Genomic DNA, 14,907 nt, shown 5'->3' on the forward strand with positions numbered 1-14,907 from the left:
TCCATTTTTAAATGCATTTTTACATACTTGCAACTGTACTATAGAAATGTATGATTTTGTATTATGTTTTTATTTGTATTTATTTGTATAAGGTTTTTAAAAGCAATTTACCTCCCTAACTCTCAGCCCTAGAGTTATAACATTTGTTTCCTCTCCCATGGTTCTCATTCTGATAAACCTAATTTGTTTGTGAGAATTACCTTCTTTGTATTCTAGGATGTCTCACTAAAGGGGGCATGAGAATCACTAATATAACTTCTTCATCTATTCTTCAGATATTTTAACTCTCAAGAATCTTATTCCCACTATAATTCTTTCCCTGTGGAACTTCTTGGATCCACTGACAACATTCCTTCTGCCTTTAAACATACTTAATAAATGATATGTGTAATATTTGTCTTCTTTCTCAATCATCAGTGAATACTACCTGATTAATTTTCTTCTTTTTAACATTCTTTTGATTCTCTTTCTGCTTCTTTAATCAATTTCTCTTTGCTGACCTTTTTTGCTTTACTATGGGCTTCTTAAATGTGTAGATGTTGGACCTTTATTCCCAGTTTATGATAATTTCTTTGAAAACATAATTTACCTTCACAGCTTAAGCTATGGTCATTATGTAAATGAATTGTAGTTTTGATCCTGGTCTCTCACCTTTGCTATGACATTTGAACGTTAGTTTTCTATTGGAAATCTTTTCTTACATATATGACATGAAACTTGACACCCAGAGCATATAACAGTTAATTTGACCTGGAATACTATACAGTGGAATGAACATAAAATTTGTGTTCCAAATGCCTGGATTTCAGTCCCAGTTCTGCCACTCTGCTTGCTGTGACCTTATGCTTACTGAGCCTTAGTTTATTTATCTGTAAAACAAGAATATATTACACATCCTACTTACCTTACTGGGTTGTTGTGATGATGAAATGGGATAATGAACATTTACAGCAAAAAAAATTCCTCTGAAAACATGAGTCGTTGCTCTTTTTTGTCCAAGGTTAGGAAAATGTATCTCTACTTGCCTCTTATTTTCAATAGCATAACCGGTTTGTTAAGCCTATTAAAAAATGTTTGATGTCTTTGGTTTCTCTTTCATTCCTCACTCATTCCATGTCCAGGCAGGAATGTCCAAAAGGACAATCCAATCTTGGAGCTGAAAATATTCCTTATCACGTAGCAGGGTAATGTTTCCTAAAGTGTGGTTGGGTTAACTACTTCCTCTCAAAGTCAACTGAGGGTGCTGTTATGTTAAAAATGAAATTAATGAACCCTACTCCAGACCTACAAACCTCACCTTCTAGGAGTAAAACCTAGTAATTTAGATTTTAAGCTTGTTCCCTGGATGCTGCTTTTGCACATTAAAATTGAGAACTGCCTTGGGATTGATGTTTCAATAAATGGTATAGTGAAAATCTATTTAGATCTTCATGTCATACACCAATTTATCTTAGTGAGTGTTCTGGGGTGGGGGGTGAGAGACTCCAAATTAAAATAGAGAATGCAGTTTTACTCTAAACTGTCTTCTCTAGGAGATTCATGGGGTTCAGTAGCATACTAAATGTGCTAAGAAGAAAGGTAGTAAAAAAGAGATGAAATTGATTAGCCTAAGATTTTTACTTTCTTATTTGTCCACAGAAATCTTTTAAATGGAAATCCATTAATATTGCAAAGAGCACTAATATTCTATCAGTGTTCAGTCTATCAATTTAAATGTTAATATCATCCAAAACACCTTTACAGACATACCCAGAATAATATTTGCCCAAATATCTGGGCACCCTATGGCCCAGTTAAGTTGACGCATAATATTAACTATCACAGCAGCTTAACATAAAATATACATTCTAGCTGAATGCAGCTGAGTTTTCAGAGGAATACGGTATTGTACATGATGCTGTTTTACCTGTTCCTCCTCTGGACCCAGTTTGGTCATGTACTCTGCTTTGAAAGCACATATTATGCAATGCCCAATCATTGGACATTTTGTCCTCTGTATTTATTAATTCAGCAGCCTCAACTCTTGTTACACCCTACACCATCAAGCTACTTAAAACACACACACATAAAGTGTTACATACATGTATGTATATATAACTTTATGAGGAATTTAACATGTCTTTTTAACTGTGCCAGTATTTTTATTAGGATCATTGAGGTTAGTGCTCTTGTTATAAGGTTGTATGAATTTTTTAGTTGTTTGCCTCAATACTTTTTCCCATAAACCTTGTTATTTTTAGTATGTAGTTTATAGAATACAAGATTTTATAGGAATGCATATACTATATATTTACAGGAAATAAAGGTTTATGTAAATGTATAGGAATACTATATATTTATTTAAGGCTAAGAATTTTTATTAGCTGTGATTTGTAATAGTTTCATTATCAATCAGTTTGTTGTATTTTCTAATTTTCATTATTTCTTCTTTGACCTATGGGTTATTTGGAAATCTAGTTCTTAATTTCTATACATATGATGGTTTTCTAGTTATTTTTCTTTTCAATTTTTTTGTTGTTGCTGTTGTTTTTGATATTTGATACAGTTGCTTTGTATCAGATAATATTTTCAGTATGATTTCAATCTTTTGAGAATTGTTGAGACTTGTTTTATGGCCCAGTATGTGGTCAGTTTTTAATATTTTGTGTGTGCTTATCCCTTTGGTTTTAAGCCCTCTCCCAGATAAATATCTTGTTAGTTCTTTGCTGCCTTATAAAAGATATTTCATATGTTTCATTTATCTGACTTAGTTGCCTTCAGCAGAGGCATTGGTTCATAATTACTTAGCCTGCTGTTAATGTGGATGGAAGCTCCTTACATATTATTTCTAATTAATTCTTTCTTTATGACTTCTTGTTCCTTTGTGTTACTATTACTTCTTTTATCTCTTTGAATATTTATTTTTTGTATTTAAATTTTTAGTCTGTATGTTCCAGTAATTCTGCTTCATACAGTTTTTGCTTTTTTAGTTTGTGGTTATAATACTCAAGTATCTAGGTATTTTTATCTGTATGCTTGTGTTCTTGTCCAGATTTTTGGCTATTCTGCCTGCTAATGTGTATAGAAGAAGGTCTCAAAAGGCCAAGTCTTAGTTTGTGCAAATTTATGAAGGATTAACAACCTTATGAAAATGGGCAGTAATTGCAAAAGGCATGGAAAGTCATTAAACTGGGATGCAAATCTTACCTCTGTGAAGGAGAGTGAAGGAAGGAAGGAGAAAAGGAAGGAAAGAGAGAAGGAAGGAGAATTTTATCCTGCAATGCAGTCCTAAGACCATTTGGCAAAGTTGATGGGGAATCTTCAAGTCAAAGTTGCCCATCCTAAGAGTCCCTTGGCTTATAGATCTTTCTTAATATTCCTGCCATGCTCAGTCATTTGTTTGTATCTCCCGAGAAGTGTGATCTTGGTGTGTACATAGTGATAGATTCAGAACATAGCAGTTGGGGCCATCCATCAGAGCACTTCTTGCAGTAGGATATGTGAGAGGTGCATTCTCATGACCTCTGCTTCCACTCTCCTTACCCCAACTCTATGACTTTTACTTTGAAATACCCTGTATTTGCTATTATTCAAAAGCTATATTGATAGCAAGTTGCCTCTTTATTTCCTCTCTTCACTTGCAAATTTTAAAAAATTATTTCCATTGCTTCTGCCTTGACTCATTTTCTTTATAGCTTTCTTTCTTGTTTATTTTTATACCTTACCTAGGAAACCTTCGTCCTTACTAATAAGCCAGCAAATATCAAGCCTTTTCTCAAAACCTTTCATTTTGACTAGCAGGGAGATACCCTATATTAAGTTATAAACATCTAGGATAAGAGGAGCATCTTAAAATTTACCCTACATATAACATATACTAGTTCCCTTGGTAACCATATTCTCGTTATCTCACACACTGCTCTTAGAATCTCCCTTTGGTGGACCACTGCATTACTCACGTTTTGGCTGAACATATTCACTAGACTCCTAATTGAGAAAGTGGCTATTCCTGAGTCTAAGTTCTGTCTACTGTACTTTATTCTTGGTGCCTATAAGTGATGGAATGTCAAATTCTTTCCTCTTCAGCAAAATCTGTAGCACATACTTAAATATTAGCCTTTTCCTTGAGTAACAGTATGCCTTTTTCCTCTTCTCAGCTGTTTTTTGTGTGTGTTCACAAGACTTGAAATTCTTTGTAATGTTCTTGACAACTTATAATTGAAGCCAGTAACCTTTTAAATGAATTCCATTTCATCAATTACTTATCCTCACTCTACCCATCCTCCTACCCACAGCCTACCTGATGTTTTATTTCCAAAACAATTTAGTTTCAAATTCAAATTTAATTGAAATATTGCTCAAGAATTTTAAGTGGTCTTCTGTTATTTTACAAATCAAAACCAAAATCTAAACTCCTTTATAGCATTTAAAGGCTATTTCAGGGCCTCTGTATTCTACCTTTCATCATGTTTTGATAATAAAAGTAGGCAACATTTATTTAACGTTGGGCACTATGCTAAGTACTATGCATGTATTATTGCATTTAATCTTCTTCACAACAAACATATGAGATGCATACTTTTATTATTCCCACATTACATTAAGAAACTGGTAAAGTAACCTGCACATGATCACCTAGTAACTAGTAAGTGGTGGCCCAAAGATTCTAAGCAGGTCAGTTTGACCTGAATTTTAGTCTTATGTTTATCAAGCCATATCTCTCATTACATTATTCTAAAGAGCCTTTTAAACTTTACTCTTTTGATAAACAAGTTTTGTTTTTTCCTGAGGTCTAGAAGGTAATCCCACATGGACCATTCTTTTAGGCTTAATTTCCTCTGTACTTAAGTTTGTGTATGTAAACATTATCATTAACTGGATTTTGTACTCTAGTCTAGCTATTTCACATGTGGTTATCTCCCTAGCTAACCTGTAGGTTCCAGAGACCGTGTCTTCTAGATTTTTTGGTGTCTTTTGTACCTGATGCTGTTAAAGGCACAGCAAAGATGCTAAGGAAATGTTTGTTAAATTGATGAAAATTCAAGTTGTTTCATCTGATGGGGAATGTTTATTTTTCTGTCTTTTCCCACAGAGGCAGGAAGATTGATGGCTTGGTATTATATTACATTTGAGACAGTGAAGAAATTTTGTACAATCAGTGGAAAAGAAACTTTATTGGATCTGGTAAATTAATTTTCACAAGAAAATATATAATGATATAGTATAAAATAATATTGGAGTAAATAATTTGTGTATCTCATGCAATTTAAGAATAAATGAGCAGAAAAGAAAGCATTTCTAATAGTGCTTATGTTTTTCCTCCTCATATGCCTTTGATTGTAAGATATAGAATAGTACTCCTTAGAATATATTTCCAATTGTATCTCTGTGTTAGGGCTAAGAAAATTCATATACATACCCAAAGTCAGGATGGCAACTGCCTTTCAACTTATGTGGTAATGCTGATTACCTTGGTAGTGGTTACCAAGTGTAATATGTTGAGAAAGAATGCGCTGAGAAAGATTCCAAGATGGTGTGGCATGGTATATTAGGAAAGTCTGCCATGAATGAGGGACACTGAGGGACGCATGTGCCTCCTACTTGCAACTCTTCCCTAAATCCTTTGCATCAGAATAATGATAACAGTAGAAAGAGAATAGTATTGGTGATAGACCAGGAAAAAGAACTGATTTTGGAGAAGATGGGAGTAAAAACAGGCTATACTAAGATATCACCAGTGGGGGCAACTTTGTAGCTGTAGCAGTGAATAGAACCATAGTCATGTTTTTGGCACCTGGTAACTGTATTGGTCCTTTCTTCCATTACTGGGGATATGAACATGAAACATGACATTTATATTTATTGTCAAATCCAAACTATTTATTTTTATTTAAAATATTTAAGTTGATTATTGTGATAAGATTATTATACTAAAAATTGCATTAAAATTGATGAATAGAAGGCTTGTATTTTCATGTAAATATTATTCTTTTTAAATTTATTTTTTTATTGAAGTATAGTTGATTTACAATGTTGTGTTGAATATTATTCTTAACTGAGAAGAAATCAAGAATAGAAACTCCCTAATGTTAACATTAACTCATCTGATTTTGAGTTCAGTAAGTGTGAAAGAGAATTAGAAAGGGTGTTAGTTTCATTTTACAGGTGTGAAAAACCAAAGCAGAGTCATTTGACAGAATTAAGCTCTAGAATACAGATTTCTTAATACCTACGCATTGTTTTCATTACAAAATAATCCTCAATAGGAATAATAATTTGCAAACTATAGAAGGGTAAATAATAATATAACAGTAGTAATAGCGATAGTAATGAAATCTTCATTTATTGAGTGCTTATTATGTGTTAGGTGCTACGCTGAATATTTTAAATTTTATCTTGTTAATCTTTACAATCTTACTGATATAGCCCCAGTGTGTAACACAGTGTCTGACATATAACAAGTGTTCGTAAACTTTCGTTAGTGAATGAATGAATCCTTAAAGAAGCAAAATGCATAAGGCAGGTTTTTAACTCTATTATGCTAAACGTGATGTCTCAAGGCAGCATTAAAAATAAATAAATACAGAAAAAATAAATGAGAGAAAAGAAGTAAAGAATGGACATAACTAAATGAACAAATGCTGAAATTTTATAGGTCACAATGGTAGCCAGCTGCAAGGAATTTCTAGATATACAATTAAGAACAAATGAAAAGAAAACACTGAATACTTTGAACAAAGATCCAAATCGGATAACTATCAGGTACAGAAATTAAATATGTTTTAAGTAATTTTAAAAAGGTTTCATTCAGTTAAAATAAATAATAATAATAAAAGTTTTGCCTTGTTTATTTACAGATTTCCAATGGGAGGAAGAATTAAAACAAGAGAAATGAAAGTAAATTGGTAAAGAAAATCAATTGTTAAATGTCTTAAAATACTGATTACCTGTCCCTGATTCATATTTATGAAGGTTTTTTTTTTAAACTTATTTTAAATTTCTTTTCCTTAATACAAAAAAGAACATATTTACATAAGAATGAGGAGTCAGAATGTAGGTGTGAAATTAATTTCCCAAAACTCAGACTTCAATTAAAAGAGATAATTTGTGAATTTTTAAATCAACAAATGTTGAGAGTGTAATCTGTTGAGGGAAGTTAGACAATAGAAGAAGATATGCTTCTCATCCACAGGAACTTTCAAGTAGGCTTGAATGAGAACCATGTGTATAAAAATAATGGACAGTATGAAAACACATACAGTAAATGTCTATTGAATGATAGTGGTATTCTGGGAAAGACATACTAAATGCAATGATATCAGTGAAGGAATGTTTTTGTGACAATGGGATGACTATTCTCCCAGGAAAGGGAAGTTTGTATAGAGGAGTAGTAGCTGGAAGAGTAAACTAAAGTTACATTGTATTGTAATGACTTTACCCAGTTTCCAATCACAAATGGTGCCAAGTGCTTGGTTTTCTGAGTATTTAGGTCTTAGTGTTAAACCATTTGATTTAGATCATTTCAGGTAAAAATGATTTTTTTTATGTGGCTCAATAAAACCAGTTGGCCAAAGAATTTCCTTTTTCTCCTTAGCTAAAGGAGGTCACTCGTTCTCTGGGATACTTCCTAACGTCTCATTGAATTTTATCTCCCAAATACCATGGCATCTCATAAACAAACTTCCACTGCTGTGTACAACTCATCAGGCAGATCTACAGCTTGGACAACAGAAGTTAATGTTCTGTTTCTTAGATATATTTCTTTAGAAATTTAAATATCCTTAGAGATCATACAGAACTTAGAGATCCTGTACCCAGGTCCTCTCATTTTACAAATGAAGTAAGTGATGCCTAGAAAAGTTGTGACTTGCTCGAGGCTATGTTGCTATACTGGGGGCTGATCTAGAACTAGAATCTAGATCTCTTGATTCTCACAATGTTTTTTTCAATATACTCTGTTGTATCAACTACTGAGTCAAATTAAATCAAGGTATTTTTCCACAAGCACCTTGTTGGGAACACTCTATTTGCGATTTTAACGCTTTCATTTACCTTACCCTAGATTGGGTCATACATTCTTTTCACTGGGACTGTCAGATTTTAAAATTGATGACTTTATAATTGTTTTTATATGTATCATAATTTAACTTCCCATTATAATTTCTCACCTTTATGCAACTACTTGAGTGTGGCTAGGAAGAGTGAATGTGTGTGGGGTATTTTCTTAATCCAAAATGTACAGTCTTTTGGTGGGTGATGATGGCTAATAGTTACCACTTTTATGTCTCTCTCATATTCCTGTTACTTTGCTGAATTTCAGATCAGTTCTTTTTCAGGTAGGTGTTAATCCTTTTAATTTTAAAATTTTATCCTTCACCTTTCTGCCCTTTAAGGCTGTTTTTTAATTTTTCATAATTCCTGGGTCTTTCATCTTAAGCACTAGCTCTGTTTTCTTTATTTGGTATTTTTCAATGAACTTATAGGGTGTATTTCCAAGTCAGTGATTTCTTTTCACATTTGTTTGTTTCTTCTTATTATATAAGTAACGCATGGATTCATTTTTAAAGATTCAAAAATAAAATTTATAAAGCAAAAAGTCAGGTCTCCCTTGACCCCCAGAAGTAACTGTTATCAGTAGTTTGCTGTGGGTCCTTCCAATTTCCTTTCTATTTATTTCGTACATATATATGGGCTGATAAACATATGTTCTGTCTACATATAAAAAAGGTCATACTATAATTATTGCTCCTGTCATGAAGTTCTTCTATATCAGTACATACACATCAACCTCATTTATTTTGATACCAATGTGTGTGTGTGTGTGTTGTTGTTTTTTTTTTTTGCCATACGCGGGCCTCTCACTGTTGTGGCGTCCCCCATTGCGGAGCACAGGCTCCGGACGCACAGGCTCAGCGGCCATGGCTCACGGGCCCAGCTGCTCCGCGGCACATGGGATCTTCCCGGACCGGGACACGAACCCGCGTCCCCCACATCGGCAGGCAGACTCTCAACCACTGCGCCACCAGGGAAGCCCCCAATGTGTGTTTTAATAGCAGTGTATTCCATAGTATGAACATATTGTAAATTTTAACCACTCCTTTACTGATGAAGAGTTAGATGGCTTACAAACTTTTGCTATTACAAATAGTGCTGAAATGAACTTCCTTTTATTTACACCGTATTTTTCAAGAATTTCTGGGTGAAAAGGTATATATATGAAAAGATTTAATATTTAATGCCAAATTGCCTTCTAAAAAGCTTACCTTATTTACAGTTCCCACCCACAGTGTAAAAAGAATGACCATTTCCATAAATCCTCCCAATACTTGTTTTTTTATCTTGAACTTTTGTCAATCTAATGAGTGAAAAATTTTAAACTTTTCAAATCCCTAATTATTAGGAGGGAATATACATATTATTTGGTTTTATACAGAAACTTTAAATTGTTATAAAATCATGCATGTCAGTCATTTCCTTATGACTTCTAGGTTTTGTGTCTTGCTTACTTAGGAAGGCCTTTTCCATCCTGTATTTCTTTTTTTTTTTTTCATCCTGTATTTCTTAAGATTAGGTTCAACTACATAAAATGGTAATAAAATGAATTAACAGTAGATTCAACAAAATAGGCTACTTTTCTCTCACAGAACATACAACTCAAGGTAGATAGTCTAAGGTAGATATAGTGGCTTCAAGGTGTCATGAATACTATGTTCCTATCTTTCTGCTCTGCTATCCCACACATGACTTCTATTTCAAGGTCACCTCATTGTCCAAAATTACTACTAGAGCTTCAGCCATTACACTTGAATATCCTCTCTCTTTTCAGTAGGTTTCTTGGAAGTCCCAGATAACCCTTTCTCACCTAATACAGCTAAGTACAAAAGAGACTGGGAAATGTCTTGGTGATAGTGTGCCTATATTAAAATTAGGATTCTGCTATTAATAAGGAAATAAAGAATGAATGTTGGGTAGGTAAAGCAGTCTCTGCCACACATCCTAAGATCATAGGACTTTTTCTATCGTTTCTTCTAATACTTTAAAATCATTTTATTTTTACCTAAAGGCTTTTCATAGGCATCTGGAGTTAATTTTTATATGTGGTATGTTAAGAATTTAATTATATTTTGTCCCTGAAAGATAGTCAGGAGTGTTTGATAACTATGTTGTCTTTCTCTCTTTGCCTATTGATTTGGAATGCCACCTTCTCATAAACTAAATTCCTAAGGATCTGATTCTGGACACTTACTGTTAGCCTGTTTATTTTGTTGCCGTGACAATACCACATTGTTTTACTTGCTATTCTTTTATTGCATATTTTGTTATCTGGTAAGGCAAGTCTGTTCTTACTGTTATTTAAAAAATGTTTTTGGATATTCCTGCATTTTTCCTCCCTGTGAAATTTAGAATCAGTTTGTCAAGATTTATAAAAAGTCCTATTGAAATTGGCTTTATAGATTAGTTTGTGGAAGAATTCTTCCTTTAACAGTTCTGAAATCTTTCTATCTAGGAATATGGTATCTCTCTCCATCTATTCAGATCTTTATGTCTTTCTGTGATATTTTATAACTCATCATTTAGGTTTTATATTTCTTGATAGGTTTATTTCTTGGTATTTTATGGAGTTTGATATTGTGAGTCCTTCTTTACATTGCATACCATTGCATTTTATGGTCAGTTATTGATGGTATATAGGAAAGCTATCAATTTTTAAAATTTTGATTGTTTTATCTGGCTATCTCACTGAACTCTCTTAATAGTATGAGTTGTCCTTTAGTTGGTTTGCTGGGATTACCTAGATAGACAATCATATTATCTGTAAATAGTGATAGTTTTATCTCTCGATTTCTAATAGTTGCAACTCTATTTTTCTTAACTTCTTGTAGATAGAAACTTTAGTATATGTTCTCTAGTTTTAGAGAGAGCAGACATCTTCGTCTTTTTACTGTTTTTAATTGTCAAGTTTCCAGTGTTTCACCACTGGGGAATTTCTCACACTTTTTGGATTCGATTGTGGAATCCATTAACCTCCTTCTCACTTATTTGTAAAAACAGATTTGAATTCGGAGAGAAGAGCGAGCAATCCATTTTAGCTCACCATTGTCTCTGGATCTAAAAGTTGGGTTTCTCTACAATTTCTTTCATTTTTTGTTCTTTGCAGGGTTACTAACTTTTTTTGAATCAATTTTTCTTACTTTATATGTTCCTGAGCTATTCATTTCACCCAGCTTGTCAGTTTTTATGGCATAAAGTATTTTGTCCTCTAATAAGTTAAAAATTTCCTCTAAATATATAATGTCTTTTCTAATATCTAATATTATTTGTATCGTCTCCTTTTTTCTTAATCAGATTTGCTAGAGGTTTCTATATTTTGATCTTTTCAAGCCATTTATTTTTGACTTATTGATCATGTTTAATAGTCCTATTAATTTTACATTTTTAATCTTTACTTTCTATTATTTTTTATTTCATTAATTTCCCATTTTGTCTTTATTTTTTTCCTTCTACTTCTTTTTGTAATCTTTTAAATTGTATTTTTCTCCATTTATTATTTTTTTAAATTTTCTATAAAATATGTAAGACTACAAATTTTCCAGTGAATACCACTTTGACATTGTTCTATAGATTTTCTAAATCTATTGCTATTCTTTCTAAATAGTTTGTAACTTCAGTTTTAGTTTCCTCTTAAGAATTATTTAAAATTATGTTTAAAATTTTTAAAGTAATACTTTTTAAAAATTGTCATTCTTTTATTGTTAATTTCTAATTTTATTGGATTGTAATTAGAGAATGTGGCCTGTTAGAGTTCTGCTTTATGATAGATATTGTGGTTTTACTTGTGGCTTAATACATGGTTAATTTTTATCATTATTCCATGTGGATGGTAAATGGATAAATGAATGATGTGTTCCTTAGGCACTAAATTGCATATTTTGCCATTAGGAAGAGTTTGCTAATTGTGTTACTCAAAGTGAAATATCACTCATTTTTCATGTAAAGTTTTATTAATCAAGAGAGTAATTTATTGTATTGGAAGAGGAAAATATATTGAAAATATAGCCAGATTATATGATGGATCTAAAGATGTAATGTCAGATAGTTCAAGGGAATATATATATACCACCAATATATTTGGAAAAGCAAACAGAAAAGGAACAAGTACACAGTAAACAGAAGAGTGACATATTGTCTGATCAGCTGTGACTTGTGGAAATGACTATAAAAGTATAGGATGGATTATACAATAAAGGAACAAATCATAAGGAAATTGTCTTCTTAGGATTGTACATAAAAGGAGTTGTACTTAACCTGTGTATTTACACATTTGTTAGGTACTACAGGCCTATTGGCCCGTTTGTCCATGTTGCCTTTCTTGTCCTGTCTTGTCGTTTCTGCTGATGGAAAGAGGCAGGTTAGATGAGTCAACTAACTGTCCTATTGAATACTTTTTGCTTTTAATTCCGTTTTGTCTACTATTAATAATATTGCCATACTTGTTTTATTTAGTATATCATTTAATCTTTTTCTTCTTAACGTTTTCATATTGTTTTATAATTTGTATAGATTGAATATAGTTAGATTTTATCACTTTTCTTTTTACCTGATCTCAGAATTCTTTTAATTGAGAATAAGTTCATTCACATTTATTATAATTACAGTAGTCCCCCCCCTTATCCATGGTTTCGCTTTCCACGGTTTCAGTTACCAGTGGTCAACTGTGGTCCGAAAATATTAAATGGAAAATTCCAGAAATAAACAATTCATAAGTTTAAAATTGTGCACTGTTCTGAGTAGCAATTCATAAGTTTAAAATCTCACTTCGTTGTGCTCTGTCCCACCTGGGACATGAATCATCCCTTTGTCCAGTGTATCCTGCCTGTTCTTCACTTAGTACCCATCTCAGTTATCAGATGACAGTTGCCATATTGCAGTGCTTGTGTTCAACTAACCCTTATTTTACTTAACAATGGCCCTGTGGAATTAAAGGAACCTCAGCTAAAATTGGAATCAGGACAGACCTGTAGGGGAAGCTCTCACACTCTGCCATGCATCATCAATTGCTCCAAGCAGAAAGAGGTGTACACCTACCTCTCTGATAGGAAAATCCCTCTACTTTACTATCCAGCAGGAAAAAGAAAACTTCTCTCTGCCCTGACAGCCCAGCCAGTTGGAGACTGTACCAGCCCGACTAATGAGAAGCCTCCATACTTTGTACTACCAGCTTCCTCCAATGGACTCTGGTTTTCACAGCCCCTCCTATCTCCCCCCTTTTCCCTGTAAAGCAAATTCCTTTTTCTCTTGATTTGCCTATGCTTTGCCATAGTTTGCATATCCTGAATTGCAGTTCTTTTGGCTCTTCCTCAATAAACTTGCTTTTGCTATAAAGCAAGTTTATAAATAATACATTATTTTATAATAATAATACATTATTAAAGTTGACAGCTCCAAAGCGCAAGAGTAGTGATGCTGACAATTCAGATATGCCAAAGAGAAGCTGTCAAGTCCTTCCTTTAAGTGAAAAGGTGAAAGTTCTAGATTTAATAGGTTCTAGATTTAATAATTTAGAGGTTGCTATGCTGGTTAATAAGAGGTTAATATGCTGAGGTTGCTAAGATCTACAGTACGAATGAGTCTTCTACCTGTGAAATTGTGAAGAAAGAAAAAGAAAGGAAACTGTAAAGAAGGAAAAAGAAATTTCATGCTGGTTTTGCTGTCGCACCTCAAGCTGCAAAAGTTACAGCCACAGTGCATGTCAAGTGTTTAGTTAAGATGGAAAAGGCATTATATTTGTACAATAGCATATTCTGAGAGAGATAGAGACCACACTCACATGACATTTATTAACACTATTAATTGTTCTATTATATTATTAGTTATTGTTGTTAACTTTTAGTGTGCCTAATTTATAAGTTCAACTTTATCCTGGGTATGTATAGGAAAAAACAGTATATGTAGAGTTTCATACTATCTTTGGTTTCAGACATCCACTGGGGAATCTTGAAATGTATCCCCTGAGGATACTGTGTTTGGACTTAATCTTATTGTATGTTTTCTAATTTGCACGATTATTGCTTGTTTTTTTTTTCCTCACTTATTTCTTTTGCCTTTTCTGCCTCTTTTTGGATATGTCAAGTTTCGTTTGTTTTTGTTCTTCTAACTAGCTCTTCTTTTAAAATTTTATATGTTTTTAACCAATGTCTATAGAAAATGAACATTTAAAAACTTCCCATATGAGATAAAACTTTTATCATATTTTCAATTTCCTCTTGCCGTCTCCCATGTTCAGATCATCTTGGATTTTAGTTCCAGATTGTTAAATTTAAAATATTTTACTGTGCATTAAAAATTGTAGACTTAACCTAATTTCTTTTTTTACTGATTGCTTTGCTTATTTTCTGCTTTTTAAAATCTCTATCTTCCTTTTCCTTAGATATATAATTTATTTTTTTTGGATACATTCTCAAATAATTTTCTGAGTCCTTCTGAGTCTTTGTAAGCCTGAAATGTATTTTGCCCTATCATTTGAATGTTTGGCTAAATCATTCTTCAGATGTTTATACTGCTCTTCTTGTATCCATTGTTGGTGATCTAATCTGTTTTCAGTACTTTTTTAAAAAAATAATTAATTAATTTATGGCTGTGTTGGGTCTTCTTTGCTGCATGCAGGCTTTCTCTAGTTCTGGCGAGTGGGCTACTCTTCCTTGCGGTGCGCAGGCTTCTCATTGCAGTGGCTTCTTTTGTTGCAGAGCACAGTCTCTAGGCATGCGGGCTTCAGTAGTTGCAGCACATGGGCTCAGTAGTTGTGGCTCGTGGGCTCTAGAGCGCAGGCTTAGTAGTTGTGGTGCACAGGCTTAGTTACTCCGCGGCATGAGGGATCTTCCTGGACCAGGGCTCAAACCTATGTCCCCTGCATTGGCAGGTGGATTCTTA

At 33.2% G+C, this 14,907-nt stretch overlaps 1 protein-coding gene across 1 annotated transcript in view; it reads left to right on the forward strand.

Moving 5' to 3' along the window:
- HFM1 (helicase for meiosis 1) overlaps positions 1-14,907 on the forward strand; it is a 135,822-nt gene that overhangs the window by 56,377 nt on the left and 64,538 nt on the right. Inside the window, exons 20-22 of the mRNA XM_060142486.1 lie at positions 5,072-5,163; positions 6,635-6,741; positions 6,837-6,884. Of these exons, the coding sequence (XP_059998469.1) occupies positions 5,072-5,163; positions 6,635-6,741; positions 6,837-6,884 (247 nt within the window). The remainder of the gene's footprint in view (positions 1-5,071; positions 5,164-6,634; positions 6,742-6,836; positions 6,885-14,907) is intronic.

Source organism: Lagenorhynchus albirostris, chromosome 2, assembly GCF_949774975.1.
Source record: "Lagenorhynchus albirostris chromosome 2, mLagAlb1.1, whole genome shotgun sequence".
In the NCBI taxonomy this organism is placed as follows: Eukaryota; Metazoa; Chordata; class Mammalia; order Artiodactyla; family Delphinidae; genus Lagenorhynchus; species Lagenorhynchus albirostris.